Source organism: Chlamydotis macqueenii, chromosome 2 (genome assembly GCF_036417535.1).
Source record: "Chlamydotis macqueenii isolate bChlMac1 chromosome 2, bChlMac1.mat, whole genome shotgun sequence".
In the NCBI taxonomy this organism is placed as follows: domain Eukaryota; kingdom Metazoa; phylum Chordata; class Aves; order Otidiformes; family Otididae; genus Chlamydotis; species Chlamydotis macqueenii.
In genome coordinates, this window is record NC_141557.1 from 146,790,162 (window position 1) to 146,815,278 (window position 25,117).

The 25,117-nt window shown below is 37.9% G+C and overlaps 1 protein-coding gene across 4 annotated transcripts in view; it reads right to left on the reverse strand.

Moving 5' to 3' along the window:
* Window positions 1–25,117, reverse strand: part of CSMD3 (CUB and Sushi multiple domains 3) — a 743,929-nt gene that overhangs the window by 104,059 nt on the left and 614,753 nt on the right. For all 4 annotated transcript variants that reach the window (XM_086741185.1, XM_086741184.1, XM_086741183.1 and 1 more), the window contains 6 exons: window positions 24,196–24,405; window positions 19,076–19,264; window positions 10,805–10,982; window positions 7,692–7,837; window positions 3,805–3,885; window positions 2,507–2,620 (listed from right to left, as the gene is read on the reverse strand). In XM_086741185.1, the coding sequence (XP_086597311.1) occupies window positions 2,507–2,620; window positions 3,805–3,885; window positions 7,692–7,837; window positions 10,805–10,982; window positions 19,076–19,264; window positions 24,196–24,405 (918 nt within the window). The remainder of the gene's footprint in view (window positions 1–2,506; window positions 2,621–3,804; window positions 3,886–7,691; window positions 7,838–10,804; window positions 10,983–19,075; window positions 19,265–24,195; window positions 24,406–25,117) is intronic.

Sequence of the window (25,117 nt, forward strand, 5' to 3'; positions counted from 1 at the left end):
TAAACACATGTTGAACGTGGGTACTAATTTATTTCAAGTGAAAAATTGAAGCAAAATTCAATCAAAACTCACTTAACACTGCTTAAAGTGTGTAATGTTTGCACAAAGTTAAGAAAATAGAAGTTAACACTATGAAGTCTAAGTATAAACATATACTCTGCCTGGTGAAAAGAATTCATGAATTAATACAAATATGAACCAACAGAAAAGCTGAGTTTATTGTTTGAGAGTGGCTCATGTAATGTGTTATAGCCTGCACAATTAAAGTATGGTATCTTATACATAAATTACTGTAATATACTAGAATAATGAAAGACATAAATTCTAGGCATGTGATTTTGCTACCACTAGATTCCACAAAGCTCTCTATTGATCTGGATTTCAATATTGAAATTTAGCTTATATATTACTATCTTCGAACTTACGCATTATATAAATAAATACAAGGGAAAATTTTAGTGCTGCTTACTCTAGCTGGCCAATGATAATTTTAAACACATTTTAACTAATTCCTGATTTTTTTTTTTAATTTTCTGAGTCTACTAACTCCAAATTTTCAGCTTTAGACTGAAACAGTAAAAGGACTGATTTAATATTTTGTATGTGAGCCAATATTTACCATTTATATGAGGCAGAAGAAAGATTAACTATGGAAACTGAAGTCCTCATTCCTGAGATTTTGTCTTGAGTCTTGCAATGAATACAAATATGCCTTCAACAACATATGCTGAGGGGACACTTCAGGATCAGCACATGTCTCTTTTTGTCCTATCTATTATTACATCATTGTAACATTTAAAGCAGTGCCTGGAGGTTACTATTGTTTTCCATCCACTAAATGCTGTGAGCCTGGTATGTTTGGATTTTAATTTAAATAGAGGTGTTGGAAGGTATTCCCAGACTCAACTGTACCTAAATGAATGCATCAATATTCAGAAATTATCAGTGTTAAAATTATTATAAAACTCATAATTGAAGATCACTTTGCATTTTTAAGAACTAGACTTATTGCTACAAATTATTTTGACTTTAGCACAGTTTTGAGCATAAAAGCAAGGGAAAATAGTTTATTCAGCAACAGTAGTTGACCCTTCCAGTTTGTTATGAATGCAGGAAAAGGTTATACTTATAAGAGAGTAATTTTTCAGCTTTTAGTTGAAAACTGAGTTGAACATTGCAGTCATAATTATGTTCTAAGAATTAGTATACTGATGTTTAAATTTGTAACAACTAAATTGTGCGCCAGTTTGAAACTTCAGAAATTAGTAAGAAACAGTCAAATAGTAAAGTTTTAATGATAAAAGTAGTAGTTTGTTTGCAATTATTTTATTACTTCCAAATAAATATTTCATCATGAGTGTTTTATAGACATGCTAATTAATCAAAATTGTTGGGTGGAAGAAAAACCCACCATTGTCTGACTGGTAGAAAACCCAGACAGCAGTATTTTTCATTTAATACAAATGTAAAACAATTGCATTTATTTATGACTGTTTTGGGAAAGTATTTTAATCTTGCAGTAGATGTTAAAATATTAAGCTGAAGAGTAGCTGGATCATGAAGGATTATCACATCAACTAGCAGGATTCAAAAAGGCTTTTGTTTACACAAATTACACTTTTATAAGGCTATGGGGTTTTGTTGTTTTGTTTTTTTTTTTTCCTTGAAATGTCTTATCATACATGTTTATGATATCTCCTTACTTGTCTTTCTGGCAATAAATGGAAGAATTAGTAAGGAAACACAAATGTGCCCATCACTGAAACTTTAAAAATATTACTTTATTTAAAATAAATCATGGCAAGGTTTATCTGCATTAGCTTCTTAATTGCTTTGGTAATTAAAACTCTTATATTTTCTTCAAGAATGATAGAAAAACTCTATTCTAGCATAACACATCAAATGTCAGCTTAATAAAGACTGGTTAAAACAGTGATGTTAGTGATTGGCAGGACTATAATCTTGTTTCAACCTTAACTATGAGGTAGTGTTATATCTCTCTATTCTGTTTTCAGCAAAAGGAGGGAAACATGAACACACACAGGCATTCACACACAGATACAGAAAACCTATTCTTTAGGATACACTGAATAAAAATGGAAGCACTTAAAGTTGCACTGAAAAATGATGTCACGATCTTATTAATCCAAAACCATTTTTTTTAAATGTCCATATAAATTTTCATGCTATTATATTCTAGATAAAATGAAATAATCTCATAATTTATTAAAGATAGACCCCCTCTAAAAAAAAAGAATTGTGAAATTAATTTCACAAAGTAGAGCAGCAGTTGTTTAAACTCCTCAAATCCATTAAAACATTACTAATTATTTTGCATTAATATTTGAGAAATATTCACCATAACAAACAGTGATAATACTGGGAATAGCATCAAAAAGTCTGAAATATTTCCAGTGTGCCATCTTATCTAAAGCGATAGTGAAAGCTATTTAAGGAATCGCCGCTCAGCTGGTCTGGCAGGAAGAAAAGAAAAAGGAGAAAAAACCTTGACAGGTAGGTGGTGCTCCATCCATCTGAAGCCTTTCACCTAGTCGACATGTCAGAATCTCGTTACCAACCAATGTAAAGCCTGGTTGACATTGGTATCTTATTATATCTCCTGTTTGGAAAAACAAAACAAAACAAAACTCAAACAAACAAAATAAACATTAAACAGTAATTAACTGGGACTTCTAGCTTTGAAAACATTATTGATTAATGAACTTTCTTGCAGCCATATATAATGCGTTAAATGACCTCTGGCATAAACAACTTTGATTAGTCTAAGAAATGTGGTAAATGAGCATTCTGTTGCAACCTATGCTGCATCTATCACTGTTTTGCACCACATTATTAGCCGTATAGTCTGCTAATTTGTCTGGGTTTGACTGATGCCATGTGACCCATGTGTCCACAGAGCTTTAAGCAATATAATTTATTGGATAATCATTACGGAACTAAATACATAAGATCAAGTCAGTAACCCATACAATCCCGAGGAGGAAAAGAAAAAAAAAAAAAAGGAACTGGATTTAGTTGATGATATCTAAATTTGGCATGGTGTGAATAAGAAATTGTAATTTTTAATTAAGAAATTAAAAATTCATCTAGTTTTATGTACTAATAAAAATAAAAATTTTTACATCCCAGCATTTCTCTTTGGTTCACATTACAGAGTAGAAAATAAACAAACAAAGAAGTCTTTTCTCTTTGTTATCAATACAATGAATCAAATATTAGTACATGTTAAAAACAACAAAAAAAAAAGTTTTTTCTTTGCTATAATGCGAACAAAATTAGCTGGTCAGACATCTGATGTCTGATCATGTAAGCCATGTTTCTTTGAACAATAGGTGGCTAAGTAATATTATTAGCAGATCTTAGAAGGTCAGAATGTCATACTCTTCTCAGATCCTCCTAGTTTTTATAAATTTGATTTTAACTTTAAAGTCACAGAACCTTAATTCTGTAACAGAATATACCACTGTCTACATGGGGGTTTTTTGTGTATCTTGTTTATTTGTTTCAGTGTAAGACAATGTTTTATATTAAAAGTTATTAAAAAGTTATTTTTAAATGAAGTTAATTAGAAAGAAGTTACTGTGTTACTTATATGTGATCTCTGAAACATGGATGAGATTCAGGGAGTACAGGGAATATAAATGACTTCTTAAAAATTTTATTTTCAAATACAAATCTCACATATTACAGGCATGATCGGCATCCTGAAAAGGAATAAATTTCTGTGCATAACAGTCCTTTTTTTTTGGAAACAATTGTTGCTTTTATTTTCTTTTATATTACCTATTTCAAATTCATCATCCTCAGCTAGAATTTCAGCATTTGGTATATTTGTTGGAGGCTGGCAGACCCGGAGCTGATAGGCTGTAAGCAGGAAAAAAGCACAGTTGACATTCTCATACTTAGACAGTTAACATAACCATGTAAACATAACTGTGTTAATATCCACATTAACAGGATAAAAATAAACATCTCTTCACTTACTTTGAAACTTTTAAGAGAATCAAATAAAGGAATTATATTAATTTCAGAATTAATGAAAAATTAGAAGCTGCATCTGTGTTCTTAATTAGTTATTCAATTTCAGTGGCAAAAGCCTCTTCATAAATTACTTAAGAAGCTTAGAAGTGGTTGCAAATTTCATCACTTAAGTGATCTCACCTGAAAAACAAAAATTTTTTGTATTGTGCAATCATTGTTTTGTTTGTTTTGTTTTTTTTCACAATACATCTTTTACTCTTGAACTCTTCCACTTTTGAAACTTTGTAATAAAGACAAGTTTTAGAATCCAAAAGATTCTAACTAGAGGCAGTTTAAATGATGGACAGAATGAATGTGAAATTTCCCAGTAAAAGAACAGTTGTGGAGCACATCTCATCTGCAGATAGGGTCAGAATAATTCTGCTTTCAAACTTCTCATTTGAAGTCCCACATTAAATAATTTTCTGAGTTTTAACATGTATGGAACAGCCAGGAAAAATTATTAGGGGAAACAAACAATAAAAAAGACAAATAGTAAGAGTATCCAGAAGCTATATAGCTTTATTTTGCTTTTAGAGAATCTATAAGAATAGGGCTGTGTTTGGACACAGATGAAACTCCCTTCAACCTGAATATAATTAGGACAGAAATCTGGCAAAAAAAAAAAAAAACACACTGAAGTACTTATACTGAATTTTATATATTTTAAAATATAATTTATACTGAAGTATTTATATATTCCACATTTTAAGGTGTACACTCATGTTGATCAATGAGTCAAGTATGCCTGGTTTTCACTGATACTACATTTTCATATAGCATTGTTTTATAGCATCTCTAATTAGCAAGGAAACACCATCTACTTGTGGCAGATGACGTTTCAGCTTCAATTGTACACATCTTTGTTACTTTCTGTGCTTGGATCCTTTAGTAATCAAATTGGTCAAACTTTTGTCAGTCACAAAAGTTATATTTTATCCAGGTAAGAACTTTTGCTGCTACTAAGTCATCCATATTTGACATCTTCCTATTCTAGTCCTTTTTTTTTGTTGACTGTATAATGAAAAGCCAATTAAATCAGTGAGTCATAAAGCTAATATCCTCCTTAAGATAAAGTAATTTAAAATAAAACACACCAAGAAAACACAGAACAGCTGTGGTATTTGAATTGAAAAAAAAAATCACCAACATAATTAACAAATTGATTCAATAAACAATTAATATCATTTATCTCAAATATCTCTTATTTATGGGTATCATTCATTTTGATCCAAATTTCAAATAAATTTGACTCCTCTCACTGTCTTGCCTTTATTGCTATAAATTGTATGTAGCTGATATGAAGGATCACAGACTGAAGGATACTGAGGGATTTATTTATCTTGACAACCTCCATCCAAAAAGTGTTTGTTCTGGTTTTGTTAGTGAGGGGGGGACCTAAGGTGGTAGCTTCTGTAGGAAACTGCTAGAAGTTGCTCCCCTTTGTTCAGTGGACTCGGCCGGGCCTAGGGCAGACCCGCTGCTGGCCAAGGCCAAGCCAATTGGTAGCAGAATGTTCCATGATAACGCCTCTGCAATAACATATTTAAGAAGGGGAAAACAGAAAAAAAAACCCGAGAAGATGTGAAGCAGCTGAGCAGGGGTCAGAGAGGGGGAGGCGCGAGCCTTGTGGGCCTTGCAGGCCTCACCCTCTGGCCTCCCGCCGGGCAGCCGACTGGGCCCAACAAGGCCCGGCCTGGCTGCAAGAAGTGGAGAGGAGATGAGAAGTGAATAAGATGTAAAAAGGATCATGAGAGGCATCTGCCAGCCTGTTGTGAGGAATGGCTGCAGATGCCAAGGTCAGTGAAGAAGGAGGGGGAGGAGTAACGCGGCTCCTGGCCAAGATTCCTCTGCAACTTGTGGTGAAGACCATGGTGGAGCGGGTTGTCTGCCTGCAGCCCATGGAGGTCCACGGAGGGGCAGAGATCCACCTGCACCCCGTGGGGGACCCCCACGCCGGAGCAGGTGGAGGCCTGAAGCAGGCTGTGGCCCATGGAGGGCCCGCTGGGACAGCTGTTCTGGAGAGACTGCACCCCGTGGAAGAGATGACCCACGCTGGAGCAGTTTCACGAAGGACTGTGGCCCGTGGGAGGGACCCCACGATGGAGCAGAGGAGGAATGTGAGGAGTTCTTTCCCCGACGATGACACAGCGGCATAAAACAACGCGTGATGAACTGACCGTGACCCCCATTCCCTTCCCCTCCCTGTGCCGCTTGGGAGGGGATGTAGTATGGATAATGTTAAGCCCAGGAAGAGGGAGGGGTGGAGGGAGGTTATCTTGTTCCCTGTCTCATTCTCCTGCTAGTTTTAGAAATAAATGAATAGTTTTCCCCAAGTCGAGTCTGTTTTGCCCGTAACGGTAACTTTAAGGATTTCTCCCCGTCCTTATCTCAAACCTCGAGCTGTTTTTCCTATATCATCTTCCCCTATTCTCTCAGAGGGTGGGGGGAGTGAGAGAGAGACTGCGTAGTCTGGTCCCAATCGGGGCTGAACTACGACAGTGTTTAAGTTTCTTTGTAAATAAACCCTTGTGCTGCTCAGTTTGCATCTTTATTACACATTAGAGCCCACGCTTGTGGAATGACAATTTTCACAATATCAAAAGAAATAAGTACAAGGAAATCAAGTTCTTTAGAGACACTATATTTCTAGGTATAAGCATTTCACACATGTTGGGTCATATACTGATATATTTTTATATATATATATATCAATACATATCCATTCATATATTGATGAACACAAAGGGTCAGTTTGTCCTTTGGAACACATTCTGTCTAATTATGGAGTCTATACTCCATAACGACTTCAAGTGCTGTTGCTGCTGACTTTTCATTGTGGGATTTACGCGGAGTTTTGGTTTTTGTTTTTGCCTTTTTGAGATTAAACTTCCTTTAATCCCTCCAGTTTTGCCTATCTGTATTTACCTTGGTCTTCACTAAGTCAAAAAGAAAGCTTTCTAGTCTCAAAATCTGATTAGGATCCAGAAAACAGACTGTAGTCTGTCCATATTTCCTGGGATAGTCAATCCAACAGGCATTCACAGAGCACTTGAAAACACCCTTGCTTTTCAATCGGTTTCCTTGTAACGACAGGAATGCAAGAGAACACTTGGCCACAGAAGGTTTGAATGACTATAAAAAGAGGTAGAATTTGGTGCATTAATACTCACACATTTTCATTCAGTCAGATTTAATTCAAAGGCAGTTTAAAATTAACTACACACTATAGTTCACTGTCATTGAAATCTCTAGAACAGCAGTAGTTTCTTCAAAATATTCAAACATTTATGCGAAATGTAATCACCCTCACGAGCATTTAGATTACAAACAAATTTTAGAAGCATTGTAAGCAGTGAGAAGATGAGCATCTTGAACTGCAGAGTCTTTATGCTACCTCCTTTGCCCATGTCTTACCACAGTAAATTCTTTTCTGCTTGGTTACTACTAAATTTAATATCTAGTCAAGAAAATAGCTTGTTTTCATCATTCATATTAGTCTTTCATATGGTTGCACTACCCTAGTGGTGGTCATTCATATTAATAATAGCAACTCTTCCCAGAAAAATTAATTAAAGTAATCTTTTCATGAGTTTTCTTCCTGCAGTAATCACTACAGACAGTGAAAAAGTGCAATTTGTCACACTTACCATGGTAACTAAGTACGAAAAAGCCACTGGTGGTAAAGTCACTGTGGAACTTGATCAGAATCTGATTGGAAGTGCTATAGACTGATTCTAATGCAGTGTTTCCACTAAATTGTCCAATTTGAGGAGAAGTTTGGTCTGGTCCATCCCTAAGAAAAACACATACAAAAAGATTTTTTAAAAAAATATATATATATATATTTTTTCAAGATATTAATATAATGTAGTAAAATCATTCTAGATTACTCTAAAAGGCATGAGTCATCTGAAATAAGATAAAATAGACACTAAGGGCTGAAACCCTTTTGAAATTATATATGTGGGGTATAGCAGGTAGTAGCTTAGAGGACCATCAAAATTTATTAAAAAGCAAGATGCTCCATTCAACCACATTTGGAAGTAATATTCTTATTTTTAAATAGAAATTGTAGCAAGCTCAAAATAATTGAATTTGTGATTTTACTTAATCTTCTTGTCACAAACTCTGCTCATGTTTACTTATCTATGCTTTTAAATGTGGCTATCGGAAAATAAATAAACCTAATACTGCTCTTCTTCCCTAGTCTTTTTAATTTAGTCATTTCTAGGGAAATTAATAGATGAATACTACTTAATTTTTAAAAGACCATGAGCAAATATTGGCTTCACTAAAAATAAAACCAAAATGCTTACAGTTTACTGAATACAAGATTCCACTTGAAATCTGTATGTGGGCATTTATAAATGCAGGTTTTATTTGTAATGATTATTTTAAGGATGCTACTTTTAGAAAGTCTCCAATGTAATAATTTTTTAACCTAACTTTTCCCAAACACATAATTAAATGTTATAATGCTATCATTTATAATTTATAGTACATATGGACACATAAGAATTCATTTAAAGTTTTTTCTTACTACTGTTTTAGCATTTCCGAATCAATTTATTGCTGAAAGAGACGTGCAATGCATTTTATATAAATGGTTGTGTCTCTTTGGCTCAGGAAAAAATTCATATAGATGTTGGTAGTTTTAACCAAAACTAGGTATAACCTGTAATTGACTTGTTCACATACATTCTTTGATATTATTTTGTACTATTTATTGTCATTTAGACAATACATGTACTGCTGTTAAGATCATTGCTACCTTATGGAAGAATGAAATATTTCAATAGAAAAATTAAATCAAAGTTAGTACTAAACAATAGTGGAATTGTACAGAAAACAAAATCGTGATGCAAGGGCATTACATTTTCATAATCACTTCCTTCTGAATCAGAGTTCATGAACATTAAAAGTTTAAATTTTCTAGTTGTTATCAGCATAAGATATTTTAACTGAAAATAATTTCAAAATAAAATTATGGATATTTTTCATTTTGAAAATTTTGCAGTAATACATTTGTCTAAATCCTCACACATTATCCCCTTCCCTTTTGTTTTATCAGGGAAATAGTATGATTTGAAGGAACATTTGAACTGAGAATAAAATATATTTTTTTTCCATTGGAAAGGGCTACCAAAATTTCTGAACAGTTCCGTAAATAAATAATATCCCAGAAGTGGCATAAACTATTTAATTATATAGCCATAGTCTATATAATACAGTTTATATAGGTATATAAATCATACATAAGTAACAACATGCATTATATGTACACGAATAGCATAATAGATGCTTTAATTCAAGAACACTCTCCTAAAAATCTTGTTAATCTAAATATGATACAAAACATCTAAAAACATCAGCAAAGAACACAAAAGGAAATAAAACTGAGGTTTTAACTTTGTCGTGGTATACACTATTACTTTTACTGTAAGAACTAAGTTTGTAACACAACAGGAGTACAACTGAAAGAACACAAAATCACTTGGTAGAAAGGAAGTGTTGAATGGAGGAAACACTAGAAGCGGACAATAGTATTCTAGTTTGTGTGGGATGAAACAGAGAAAAGATGTCTGTATGCACACAAAAGTATAATTTAATTCAGGAAAGTTCTGAAAGTGAGCCCAAATTTGAAACACAAAACAGTGGTAAAGAGTTAAAGGGATTCAAAGTTATTTAAGTTTCATCACGACAATAGTCTGGGTACATATTCTGATCAAATTTTAGTTGGACTTTAAGGTAAAGACTACCTGGAATGTAGGACAAGACAGTTTGTAGAACACAAGATGTAAAAAACCCAGGACCTAGATAAATGATCACAACAGTGTATAGATAACTGTTTTATGTTTAGAAAGGTAGGAATGAAATCCTGAGTTATATGAATTTACATTAATTCAAATTAGACTTCTGTGCAAAAAAAACCCCCATGAAATTAATAATTAATATCCTAAATTGCCTCTTACTGTTTTGCAGTACTCAGACTACAAGACTACTCTCTCAATCTCTGGATCTTTGATCTGCAGATTCAATAGTCAGTGGACTGTTGTTTTAGGCAAGCTTCTAAAAGGTCTTAGCTATTGTTGAAATATCTAGGAGGCACACTGGTAACAGTTTCAAGATTACTGTAGGAGTTGTTACACTTGGTTACAGCCTCTGCCTTTACCAACTTTGCAACTAAGAAAAATGGGAGCTTCATTATCTGAAAAGAATAATAATAGACATAGATTCAGGTGTACAGATAATATAATTTGTTTACAGCTATTGTTAACTGAACTCTTTTTGTCATAGCCAAATATAAATAAAGTCTCTCCTTTTATGTACTCTTAACAGTTTAAAAGAAACCAACTTGTAAGAAATGAAGAAAGTGTTGATGTATTTTTTCATATTAACACTCTACAACATTGTAATACACACAGATGCAACTGCTTATTATCATTCTTTTCTTAAGTATTACTTCTCTTGGTTGTTGATAAGCTGTCATAGCATAATTCTGAATGCTTTTATTTATCAAGAAACTGAGGCACACTATTATTATTTTTGAATTCTTAATTCAAGGACTATGAAACTTCATGTCCAGTGCTATCTAGAGAGAATAGCACATTGGAAAACATAGTTTAGGGCAAATCACTCATTTCACGTAGACTCATTTCATCAGCGTCATGAGAGAAATCACAAATATATTCTTTTTAATTCATGCTTTGTTGCATAGTGTCACATGAAGATTAAATAAATGCCAAAAGTGTTTTCTTACCAGACAGTTATGAAATCATATATTGGTTCTGTTTGAAGAACTGTGAAATTGATGTAGATTCCATTCCCAGGTGGTACTCTTACAAGCCAGAAGCAATCTTGAAAGTTAGGATACTCATCAGGGTATCCTGGAGAGTATATGGTGCCATTCATTGCAGTTATATTTCCACCACAGAGGGCTATAAAAAAGACATTTGTTTAAAAAAAAAATATTAGCTGCTTCTTCCATTCTTCTTAGACCATGTAGAAGCCATACTTTTAAACATGTTTGGTACACTACAACTAGAATATGTGAAACCAGTGCTGTGTATAGAAAACAGCTTTTTGCAGAGAGTCAGAAGTTCATTTTGAAATTATTGGTCAAATCTAAAAGGAAAAAAAGTAACTGCCATGTCATAAATACTATCAGAACTAGAACTAAAGTAATATTTAGATATTGGGTTTAAATTAATCCCTGCACAACTAAAAACCACTTTGTTATGGCTTTGTGTAAACATCAACTACAAATTAGCAAAGAAACACATTAATTGGTTTCATTTGTCACAGGAAGGTAGCCAACCAAAATTATCAGATGAGAGAAGAGATAGACTAAGTTGATGGTGGGTGGGTGGGTGTGGGAAATTTACAGGGGACTTTGAAAATTAGAATACCATGTGCAACATTATGAACACCAATTTTACATTTCCTGAGATAAATTCTGGTAGACAAAACAATAGTCCTTTCTATAATTCTTGTTGAAGTGCACTGATTTTAGACACCATACAGTGCAAGACTGACCATACAGCTTTTGGACTTTCATAACTACGCAGTTCAGTAAAAATATTAGTCCAAACTATATTATTTTCTCCACAGAGGTGCATGTTGAATATGACACCACCCTGTTATTACAGAAGAGAAATTATGTCATAGAAGCCTAGTTCTGGAAAAGTGAGCAAAGCCTAAACCAGTATAATTTGCTTTATTTTGCATACATTCCTCCCCATTCCACTCCAAATGGGCATGGAATGGCAACCCAGACTCACTAAAATACACTTAAGAGCCTCTAAGCAGAGAACAGGTTGTTGGAAATGCAGGTTTGACACATAGGAATTATGCGTTATTTGTATTCAGGTAAAGTGTGTGTTATAGTTTATACATATACTTTGGTGCTGAACTGTAGGGTAAGGAGACTTTCATAGTCACACCTCATCCATTCAGACTCAACAGCTGGTATACTGCTTTTCTTAAGCTTTCAGCTTCTAAGCCTCAAGGGTTATTGAGCAGTGCAGACAGAATTGATTTTGCAACTGCATCTTAAGGGAGTGAAGACATGGTCTGATGACTGACGGAAAGCTGTCCAGCGGAAAGGGACCTGGGAGTGCTGGTGGATAGCTGGCTGGATATTTCCCAGCAGTGCGCCCAGGCGCCAACAGCATTCTCGCTTGCATCAGGAACAGCGTGGCGAGTAGGAGCAGGGAAGTGATTGTGCCCCAGTACTAGGCAGTGGTGAGGCCACACCTCCAGTACTGTGTGCAGTTTTGGGCCCCTCAGTACAAGAAGGACTTTGAGTTGCTGGAACATGCCCAGAAAAGGACAATGAAGCTGCTGAAGGGTCGGGAGCACAAGTCTTAGGAGCAGCAGCTGAGGGAACTGGGATTATTTAGTCTGGAGAAGAGGAGGCTGAGGGGAGAACTACCTGAAAGGAGGTTGTAGGGAGGTGGGTGTTGGTCTCTTCTCCCAAATAACTAGTGATAGGACGAGAGGAAACGGCCTCAAGTTGTGGCAGGGGAGGTTTAGGTTGGATATTAGGAAATACTTATTTACTGAAAGAGTGATCAGGCACTGGAACAGGCTGCCCAGGGAAGTGGTGGTGTCACCATCCCTGGAGAAGTTCAAAGAACATGTAGACATGGCACTTAGGGACATGGTTTAGTAGGCATGCTGGTGTTAGGTTGATGGTTGGATCTTGGAGGTCTCTTCCAATCTTAAGATTCTATGATTCTATGACTGTCAGGCAATGAGATTTCTTGGAAAAGGAGAAGGAACAGATTCCAAAAGGATGAAAATGAGGGAGATGAGTTACAAAAGAGTGTTAGATGGTGCTGAGCAGAGGTTAGAGGGATTTTAGGTGCATGAGGATGCAAGGAGACAAGAACAAAACTGTTTAAACAGGAAGCAGATTTAGTGATATTTGATTCAGATTGTCTGCTTCAAGAAGCCTAACGCAAACCTTAGTATATGCTGCTTACAATAAAGAAGTTAAAGCAAATACAAATTTAAAACATATTGTACATTTCTGGCCCTAGATATATAAAAAAAAAAAGCCCACTTCATTTTAATGCTTTTAAACAAGTATATCTCAGACACCTAATTACCTTTTTCCTTCAACAATAAAGAAAAAAAAAAGCTTCAAAAACATCATTAGCATATAAAAATGTCAAAATCTCTTTACTAAAAATATCACTGTAAATATTTGCACAAAGCCTCATGTAATTTAAGAAATTTCTCTGGGAGCTGAGTAATGTTGGTAGTGTGTAAGCATGCAGCAAAGCACACATGTAAGCTCTCCATTATCAATTAGATTAGATTGATTAGATTTATTTTTTTTTATCTGCATCTTACCCTACCACATTAAGTAGAAACAAAGAGCTTCCAGCCACTGAATGGGAACTTAATCAAAAGTGATCCTGAGAACAGCAACGTACTTTGGGCATCTTAGAATTTACTAGTTAAATTCTTTATTCCAGTAAGTTAATTCAAAGAAACAGAATAACTCCATTCAGTAAATTACCTGTCTTGATTTTGAGGCTCAGAAAATACAGCTAGAACTAAGTAACAGGGAAAAGCTAATCTCTTTAGGAGTTGTTTTTTTTTTTTTAGGCATTCCTCTTCAACTTGGTTGGTACTAGGAATCCCATTCTCATTGCCAAGCTTTTACCATTCAATAAAGTGGGAAGTTAGGCCTTTAATTCAAGTCCTGAATACCCCTCCTGAAACTGTGGTGGCTCTTCATGGCATATGAAGGTGAGCATTCAACACCTTGTAGAGATCTCATCTGTTCCAGATACCGGGAAATATCTTTCTAGACATATAGAGAACTTCAAAATCAATAACTTAATTATGAAATGTGTTTGGATCTTGCGATCCCACGAGTGTAGGATTTTGGGATGGCAGAATTGAATAGGAAGTCTTTTCACTGTGCCTGTGTTTTTCAGGAACCTAACACAGAATCATACAATCACAGAATGATTTGGGTTGGAAGGGACCTTAAAGATCATCTAGTTGCAACCCCCCTGCCATGGGCAGGGACACCTTCCACTAGGCAAGGTTCCTCAAAGCCCCATCCAATTTGGCCTTGAACAATTCCAGGGATGGGGCATCCACAACTTCTCTGGGAATCCTGCTCCAGTGCCTCTCCATCCTCATTGTAAATAATGTCTTCTTTATATCAAATTTAAATCCATATTCTTTCATTTTAAAAATATTAACCCTTGTCCTATCACTATATGCCCTTGTCAAAAGTCCCTCACCAGCTTTCTTGTAGTCTCCCTTTACGTACTGGAAGACTGATATAAGGTCCCCTAGAGCCTTATCTTCTGCAAGCTGAACAGCCCCAACTCTCTCAGCCTGTCCTCGTAGGAGAGGTGCTCCAGCCCTCTTATCATCTCCATGGCCCTCCTCTGGACCTTCTCCAACTGGTCCATGTCCTTCTTATGTTGGGGGCTCCACAGCTGGACACAGTATTCCAGATGGGGTCTCACCAGAGCATAGTAGAGGGGCAGAATCACCTCCCTTGACCCCCTGGCCGTGCTTCTTTTGATGCAGCCCAGGATGTGGTTGGCTTTCTAGGCTGCAAGCGCACATTGTCGGCTCCTGTCAAGCTTCTCGTCAACCAATACTCCCAAGTCCTTTGCCACACAGCTGCTGTCAATCCATTCTCCACCCAGCCTGTATTTGTGCTTGGGACTGCACTGACCCACATGCAGGACCTTACACTTGGCCTTGTTGAACTTCATGAGGTTTGCAAGGGCCCACCTCTCTAGTCTGTCAAGGTCCCTCTGATGGCATCCCTTCCCTCCAGTGTGTCGGCTGCACCACACAGCTTGGTGTCATCAGCGAATTTGCTAAGAGTACATTCGATTCCACTGTCCATGTTGCCAACAAAGATGTTGAACAGGGCCGGGCCGAATATTGACCCCTGATGAACACCACTTGTCAGTGGTCTCCATTTGGACATCAAGTCATTGACCATACGTCTTTGAATGTGGCCATTCAGCCAATTCCTTATTCACCAAATGATCTGTCCATCAAATCCATATCTCTTCAATTTAGAGACAAGGGCAGCATCAATGCTTTGCACAAGTCCAGGTAGATGACATCAGTTGTTTGTCCCTTATCTGCCAATGCTGTAACTCCATCATAGAAGGTCACCAAATTGGTCAGGCATGATTTGCCCTTACTGAAGCCATGTTGGCTGTCTCCAATTACCTCCTTATTTTCCATGTGCCTTAGCATGGTTTCCAGGAGAATCTGCTCCATGACCTTGCCAGGCACAGAGGTGAGACTGACTGTCCTGTAGTTCCCTGGATATTCCTTTTTTCCCTTTTAAAAATGGGGGTTATGTTACCCCTTTTCCAGCCATAGAGAACCTCACCAGATTGCCATGACTTCTCAAATATGATGGATAGTGGTGCAGTAACTTCATCTGCCAGTTCGCTCAGGACCCATGGCTGCATCTCATCAGATCGCATGGACTTGTGCACCTTCAGGTTCCTTAGATGGTCTTGAACTTGATCTTCTCCTACACTGGGCAGTTTTTCGTTCTCCCAGTCCCAGTCTTTGCCTTCTGTGACTTAGGTGGTGTGGCTAGAGCACTTGCTAGTAAAGACTGAAGCAAAAAAAAGTCACCGAGTACCTCAGCTTTCTCCATGTCTTGGGTAACTAAGTCTCCCATTTCCTTCTGGAGAGGGTCCATATTTTCCTTAGTCTTTCTTTTATCAGCAATGTACCTAAGGAAGCTTTTCTTGTTGCTCTTCACATCCCTGACCAGATTTAAATCTCTCAGGGCTTTAGCTTTCCTAACCTCATCTGTGGCTGCTCACACAATTTATTTGTATTCCTCCCAGAATACCTGTCCTTGCTTCCACCCTCTATAAGTTGCCTTTTTGGTTTTCAGTTGGCCCAGGAGCTCCTTGTTCATCCATGGAGGCCTCCTGGTGTTTTTGTCTGACTTGCTCTTCATTGAGATGCATCGCCCCTGAGCTTGGAGGAGGTGCTCCTTGAATATCAACCAACTTTCCTGGGCCCCTCTTCACTGGGGCTTTATCCCATTGTACTTTGCCCAGCAGATCCCTAAAGAGGCCAAAGTCTGCCCTCCTGAAACCCAGGGTAGTGAATCTGCATGCTGCACACCTTCCTCACTGCCCTAAGGATCTTGAACTCCACCATCTCACGGTCACTGCAGTCAAGGCTGCCCTTGAGCTCCACATTCCCCACCAGCCCCTCCCTGTTGGTCAGAACAAGGTCCAGCATGGCACCCCTCCTCATTGGCTCCTCTATCACTTGCAGGAGGAAGCCATCGTCCACGCATTCCAGGAACCTCCTGGATTGCTTATTCCCTGCTGTGTTGTCCCTACAAGAGATGTTGGGGTGGTTGAAGTCCCCCATGAGGACCAGGGCTTGTGACCGTGAGGCTACTCCTATCTGTATAGAAAGGGCCTTATGCACTTGATGTTCCTTGTCAGATGGCCTGTAGCACACTCCCACTATAATGTCATCTGTCCCTGCCCTCCCTCTGATCCTGACCCATAAGCTCCCTGTCAGCTCCTCATCCATCTCGAGGCAGAGCTCCATGCACTCTTGCTGGTCATTGACATATAGAGCGACATTCCCTCCTCGTCTCCCCTGTTTCTCCTTCCTAAGAAGCCTGTATCCTTCTATTCCAATAGCAGCCATCTCACCATATCTCTGTGATGCCAATAAGATCACAGCCCTGTTGGCATGCATACATCTCTGTCTCCTCTTGCTTATTCCCCATACTATGTGCATTTGCATAGAAGCAGTTGAGTTGGGCCCTCGATAAAGCTGACTTAGTGACTGAAGTGGCTGGAATGCCTTTGTGCTGCTCTCAGGTGCCCTCCTGCTGACCTCTGATCCATCTTCAGGCTCTAGACATCTTTTGTTGGCAATGGCATCAAACTGGCAGGAGTGGGATGGATTGAGATTCCTCTCCCATGGCAACATTAGTTTAAAGCCCTCTTCACAAGCTTAGCAAGCCTATGACTGAAGATGCTCTTCCTCTTCTCTGTGAGGTGGACCCCACCAGCCCCCAGTACACCAAGTTTCTCAAAACAAGTTCCATGGTCTACATAGCCAAATTCCTGGCTGTGGAACCATTCCTGTAACCATTTATTGATTCATCATTTTTGATTGGTCCTTTAAAACCCCTTTCCTTTGAGTGAAAAGATTGATGAAAAAACTACCTGTACTCCAGAGTCCCTTACTGCCGCTTCCAGGGCTCTATAATCCTTCTTGATACTCATCAGACTGGTCCTGGCTCTATCACTCATGCCCACGTGAAACAACAGCTGCTGATAATAATCAGTGGACTGTAGGAGGTTTGGTAGTCTCCTCAATACGAGCCCCTGGTAAGCAGCACACATCTCTAGAAAGTGTGTTAGGCTGGCAAATGGGTGCCTCCATATACCTCTCAGAAGGGAGTCACCTACTACTATCACCCGTTGTCTTTTCTTATTTGCATTGGTTGTTATACAGGGAGCAGATCAGGCTGCTTTACTCAGCTCCAGCATCTCTCCTGATGTTACAAGTCTCGCCTCCTCAGTCTGCAGAGCAGTGAAATTGTTCTGCAAGGGCACCTCAGGCTTCAGGGGAATTCTCTTCCTCCTGCTAGCCCTTGCCATTGCAAGCCTCCATTCTTTTGCATTATCAGCCTTTCTCCCTTCTATGTTTGCCAGTAGGCGAGTTTTTTGTTGTTTGGTCATGGGCTGTGGGTCCACTGTAGACTGTGCTTGGAACCAACTATCTAACTCCTTCTTAGCCACCTTGATGTTACACAGCATTCTCACCTCCTCCTGCAGCTCAGTCACCTGCTGCAGGAGGTCTTCCATCTGGGTACACCTTTTGCATGCAGGACTGCCACCTGCCTCTGTCTCAGAAAGATCCAGGCAACTCCTGCAGTCTGAGGTCTGCACTGCACCACTAAGGTAGATGGTGCAGACCTCCCAGCCAGAGCTGCAGCCTTTGTTCTCAGGTGAGTGCTCACCATTCTACCTTGAGGGTCAGATAGGATGAGCGCCCTTGACTTGTTCAGATGGTCACAGAATGGTGCTCGGTTGAGGAATTATGTATACTTCAAGTCTCCCACTCGGCCAGTGGAATGCCTCTCCTTCAAAGAGATGCTGTCTGAATGTTGCCACAATTGTGGCAAACCTGGAGGTTCCCGAAGAAGGTAATTATTTCATATAGAAGAAAATCCAATATTCAGTTGCACAAGTAGATATTGTTGTGCAAAGATATTTCTCAAAGAGATTTCTATGTTACCAAATTATCCATCCTTGTCTGTTTCAGAGCCTGATGACATTAGATGAGTGACCTTCTTTGGCCTGCTGCTTAGGTATAGATTCCTTTCGGCATAGCTAAAGATAAGATAAACACCTCTGCAGAATCAGAATATATATATTCATTCTACCTCCTTAAAATTTCAGCTATGTGCAGGCCACAGTTCCTTGAATCTGCTTACCTGCTGCAAGCATACCAGTGTAAGAAAATGTAAAATGTTAAAAAAAAAAAATTTAAAAAAAATTCCCATTCACAAAAAATATATATAGAAAGTACTTCACACAGCATTGACTGGAGGATAATTGCACTTTATGCCACCTTTGACATTTCTTTCTAACTGTTAAGATAGAACATATGTGTCCAGAGTTGGGAATTTCCATTTTTTAATCCTTTTTTTCTTGATTCGGCACAGAGATTTACTCTGTAGCACCACCTAGGTTCAAAAGCAGCACAGGTCTTCACACTGCAGACCTTAAGCCTAACCTTCCAAAAATAAACTTCTTATCTCAGATAAGTTTTCAGAGATCTAATATTTCCATGAAAGATTTCAACTTCTTCACAAAAATTTTCACATGCAAAATTGAACACCTCCTCTGCAAAGACCACAATATAAAAATACAGTGCTCTATAAATTGAAAAGCTGAAATTATTTCAGTTTACAGTCCTCAGGAATACTTACAAATAATGAAGGGTTCACAGGTCACCCAGAACATACCTTCACATCTGGGGAGAGGATGATTCCAGTTACGGCTGATGCCATGAAGACAAGTCAGAGCTGAATTTCCAATTAATGAGTAGCCAGGAAAACACTCAAATGAAATAGTTTGGCCCACAGTAAAGTCATTCCCAATAACAAAACCATTACGAAACGGTCGAGGATCAGGACAGCTTTGTAGCTGATAGGCTAAAATAAATAAATAATAACAATGATGAAAAAAAAAGTGAAATACAAATTCTTAGTACTTCAAAAATAAAAGCTTTTCATTAGAATAAATTTTAAAAATCATGGACGTCCTATATGTCTTAAGCTCTGTCACAGCATGTTCTGGATTTATTTAGTGAGGGGGGCCTAAGGTGGTAGCTTCTGTAGGAAACTGCTAGAAGTTGTTCCCCTTTGTTCAGTGGACTCGGCCAGCCGTAGGGCGGACCTGCTGCTGGCCAAGGCCGAGTCAATTGGTAGCAGAATGTTCCATGATAATGCCTCTGCGATAACATATTTAAGGAGGGGAAAAAAGAAAAAAAGAAAGAAGAGAAGATGTGAAGATGCTGAGTTGGGGCAGAAAGGGAGAGGCGTGAAGCTTGTGGGACTTGCAGGCCTCACCCTCTAGCCTCCCGCTGGGTGGCCGTCTGGGCCCAACATGGCCCAGCCCAGGTGCAAGAAGTGGAGATGAGATGAGATGTGAAAAGAACCTGAGAGGTGTCTGCCTGCCTGTTGTGAAGAATCTATTGTGAGAGGAATGGCTGCAGATGCCAAGGTCAGTTCAGAAGGAGGGGGAGGAGTAATGCGGCTCCTGGCCAAGATTCCCCTGTCGCCTGTGGTGAAGACCATGGTGGAGCAGGTTGTCCCCCTGCAGCCCATGGAGGTCCATGGAGGAGCAGAGATCCAGCTGGAGCCCATGAAGGACCCCACACCGGGGCAGGCGGATGCCTGAAGGAGGCTGTGGCCTGTGGAGGGTCCGCTGGGGCAGCCATTCTGGAGGGACTGCACCCCATGGAAGAAATGACCCACACGAAGGACTGTGGCGTATGGGTGGGACCCCACGCTGGAGCAGGGGAGGAATGTGAGGAGTTCTTCCCCCTGCGATGAAGTAGCCATGTAAAACAATGTGTGATGAACTGACCGTGACCCCCATTCCCTCTTCCCCCCTGTGCTACTTGAGGAGGGGGGAAGGTGGTAGAGATAATGTTAAGCTTGGGAAGAGGGAGGGGTGAGGGGAGGTTATCTTGTTCTCTGTCTCATCATCCTGCTTTGTTTTTAGTAATAAATGGTTTTCCCCAGGTCGAGTCTGTTTTGCCCGTAACGGTAACTTTAAGGATTCCTCCCTGTCCTTATCTCGAACCTCAAGCCTTTTTTCTTATATTATCTCTCCCTATTCTCTTGGAGGGTGGGAGGAGTGAGAGAGAGATTGCATAATCTGGTCCCGATCAAGGCTAAACTTTGACACAGCGACAATCAAAATCATTGGTCTTACACAAGGAGAAGTACAGTGAAACATTCCTAGAGCAATTCTGGAAATATGTATAAAAATTAATTTCCAATTCCAAATCTCATAACAAAAACATAATACTACAATCAAAGTTTAAATGATCTTATATGCTTTACACTTTGATAATATGTGTGTGCGCACGTGCACGTGCGTGTGTAAACAAATACCCAACACCCTACCCTATAGGTTTTTGGAACAGAGTCCATAAAGGCAAAAATGAGACTAGCCTCTTAATTTTATCCTTTAATTTTAGTAAGTACAGGAGTAGTGCACTAGAGAAGAAGATAGTAGATAGGAATTTAGACTTTATGTTTTCTCCACTTAGATCTTCAAAAAGATAGGCAACTGATTGGCTCTTTAAGCCTACAAATTGCTTCCAAGTGTACCTGTAAGTACAGCCTAACCAAAATGGATCCAAGCTGCTGACAATGAAAATTAAAAAGGCTTCAGAAGAGTATCTAAACTAGAAGTATGGGAAGAGTCTAACAAGGAGGCTAACAGCCAATGCACCTCTCAAAAAAGTACATAAGAATGACGAACAGCAGCAGAATTGCAATAAATAGGAAAAGTAAATCAAGTAGCCTACACTGCTTGTGGAGTAATGCATAGAGTGTTAAGAAACAGAACAAGGGCCAAACTAAGAAGCTCTTACACACCAATATAGGAGCCTAAAACACAGGAAGTGAGATCTAAAACGCTTGAATCAACCCAGAACCCTGAAATGAAAGGCACGGCATAGAGCAGCAGGATGTAGTGTTGCCAGATGACCGTCTTTCCAAGACTGAGAGGGCAGAGACTTCGAGGTGGGAGAGGAGCACTGTTGTTTAGAAATTATATTAAGTGTCATAGAAGAAAAATATCACCAGAAAAAAAAAAAGAAGCAATATAGAATACTCATAGGTGGAAATTAAAACTCTAGAAATATGTGTAGCACCGAGCTGCTTCTACAAATGTCTAAAAGGAAAACGTTAGTGAACAGGAAATGTTAAGTGAAATTAGAGAAGCTGCAAAAAATACGACAGGTAGTAGTAATGGAGTAACCAAATATCCACCTTACTAGGATTACTTGAAGAAATAAAACTATGAATCCAGGAAATAATTATTCTCTAGAACAAACAATTTGGGAGCCCACAAAAAAAAAAATATTATTTAGGTTCAAACTAGATTGATACTCAAGCTTTAGTTCAAGAAGTATGCACAGGAGAGCTGCTCGACAATAGCAGTCATAATGCGGTTTGATTGTACCGGGAGGGAGCAAGTCAAATAAACTCAGCACAAGGATATTCAATTTTCTGGATAGGAAATTATACAAAAACGAGGTAATGCAGATTGGAGTATACTAATTGACTCTACTTTAAATGACCAGGTAAAACATGTTCTGCAATTCAGTACAAAAAAACCCCACTGAAGTGGTTCAGAAAAATGTCTATGTAACTCAGTAGGAAAGTTAAAGAAGCTACAACAGGGAAAAGGTTGGCATTTAAACAATGAAAGTCTGCCTTTCCAGAAAGTCATAAAACATAGCAGGTCAAATTCAAATAGAAAATAAAGAAAGCAAAAATAATTTGAAAAGTTTCTTGCAGAAGATGTCTCAGCCGATGATAAAAAAAAATATTTGACAAGAAATCAGCTAGAGAATTGGGAGGACAGTTCATGACAAATGAGAAAAAAAAAAAAAAAAGGACTTTTATGGATTAGGACTGTATAGAGAGAAAAACTCATGAAATTCTTTGTATCTGTCTTCACTGCTGAAGATGGTGTGAAGATGGTGTAAACATGTCCAAGATATGGTGCTTGTATTACACAGGTCTAAAGCACTAGATCAATTTGAAGTAAATACAAAAGTACTAAACTTAATAGGTAAGGAAAAGGACTAGAAGCAGATGGGTTTTACCCAGAAGAGCTGCTGAACCAAGTTATATATCATATAATTTCAAGAACTGATGTAGAGGAGTGGTGATTTCACAATGTAAATCATATCTATCTTCAGAGGGGATCCTTGAAATTACAGATCAGTGAGTCTGACTTCTATGGTAATATGATACAGTCTATAAAAATGAATAACATTACTGAGCACATGGCTAAACATGGCTTCTTGGGAAAGAGTTTGGGGGTGATATGACTGAAGTTCACAAAAATTATGAAGACAGTGGAATGTGAAAATGCCATCAGATCCCACAGTAATAGAATTAGGAGTCTGACAAGAACTGTGGATGCTGGGTGATTACAAAAGAAACTAGCTAGGCTTCTGTGCTGCTGTGTAACATCTGGCTTTGCCATTTGGAAATACCAGACTGAGCTAGACGGAGCTTTTTTTCTGATCCAGTAGGGGTTTTCTGGTTTTACACTGTTATGATTAAGGAAGAGAATAAATAAATCTGTCTATAATTTTACTTGGTTTTCTCAGAAGAATTAAAAGTCTCTATAATGAACCATCAATATCAAAGATTTTACAGCAAACAAGTCAGATTTGAAAATAAGCCGCTCTCACACACATCTTGGTGATCTTTTTCAAGATTTGAAACATTGACTTCTTATTTCAGAATCGAGAACAAATACACTATGCAAAATCTGCAAAATTAGAAGATCACATTGCATACATCTGAAAGAAACACTTCTCTCTCATGTGGTTAAAAACACAGCCAGGAACTTTTTTTTTTTAAAAAAAAAAATCTTTGACAAATAACAGCATCTCCAAAATGATCACTGTTATTATTAATAGCAGTAATATTATACGCTCTTAAGTCTTTTACCACCCTCTTCGCAGTAGAATTTAAAGTTCCCTTACTCCTACAAATTGTATCATATTCCAAATAAGAAGTGAACAAAATCTTACCAGGCAATTTAAGTCATAAACTGATTTTTTCTTTAAGAGCTAACACTTTTTACAGTGGCTCACTTCCAGAACAGTGTTAAATTTGGACTTGTTACTACTGAAAGAGTAATAGTAGACTGCTATAAAGTAAAAACTCTTTAAATAATTATTTGACATTATTCGTATAATGAAAACAAGTATAGCTTAAAATATACATTTGACCTTTTTTTTTTTTTTTTGTGAACAGTGGTGATCTAATCCCTTTTAAACGAGTCTGCAATTATACAAATAGAATTATCATCTTGCAGTCTTCACCAGCTCAGCATTACCTATTTGGGTACAACAGAACAAGAACCTTCCAGCGATATTGCCAACTAGAAATAAAATGGACTTGGAGATTTCTGAGTTGGCGTTATTCTGTACTAGCCTACATGGATTCAGTACTCTAAAACAATATTTAAATTTTCCCCTTCTAGAACCCAAGATACAAAACGGAGATTCCCATATGCTTACAAAGATCAAACAATAGAGACATTTACTTTATAAACCCATGCAATGTAAATTAATACGCCAACCAAATTCAGATATGGGAAATTACCTGTTTGCCTACATTTGAACTGCTTTTTAAAGCAAACATGCAATTATTTTTCCTTTTTCATCTTAATTTTCTGCATTCTTCTGCTTGATCTTGACACATAACACTGGTTTCAAACATACAAAATCTTTTATTTGATGTTTATCTTTTAGGAATGCCAAAAAATCAATAACCTTCATCAGCCACCTTGTTCTCACATAAGACTATTAAAATCTCACCTTGATATACAATATGAAATCCTTGTTTGTTCTGTGAGTAATCGCTGTGAAAGTATAAGCTGGTTTCATGAGTTGTGCTAAATAGAGAGGCTGGTAGCTGAGGGCCACTTAGTCTCCCAATAACAGTGCTAGTTTCTGTAGATCCACTTCTGATTTCTAAGTAATCATGTATGGTCTCCGTCGAGAAATTCACAAATTGCAAATGGACACCTGAAAAACATCATCAGTACATAAAAGCCACCAGTATCAACACCAGGAGGGAAAATAAAGTGTGCACATTTTACACTGATAATATCAGGAAAAAAATGTAACCAGTGGAAATGCATATGTTACACTCCCAGATGCAGTCCACGGAATTCAGTTTGAAGCATTCTATCTTTAATGCATTAGTAATTCTGAGAGGCTGGCAAGCTAAGAAATGCTAACACTGAAATACTAAGATGATCTAAGGTATTGAACTGTAGGTTATTTATATGCCATTTTTTTGGCAAAGTTTGTTGTTTGTGTATTTAGGGCAAATTTCCATTCTGAACACTTGATACATTCAATTTAGTTAAATCTTTTCTGTTTTCAACTGCATAAAATAGTCTCCAGTTCTACTACAAGAAAAAATGCTGTGTGTCACACTTAGAAAAAAACAGTGACAGAATTCCACCCTAGAGATAGCTTCATTTCAGTTGTACATAAACTGATCTGTCTCAATTTATATATATATATATATATACATAAAAAATAATGAGGCACAGTAAAAATTATGCATATAATATGGACTCTATATATTGTAAAGGTATGTGGAAGGAGAGTGTCTGCTCCTTTAAGGGTATCTGGTCATGGACATTTTTCAATGAAACAAGGGAAAATAAGAAAAGAGGAAGCCATAAACAGGAACATACAGGGAAACAAACCTGAGGGATGCAGTAAT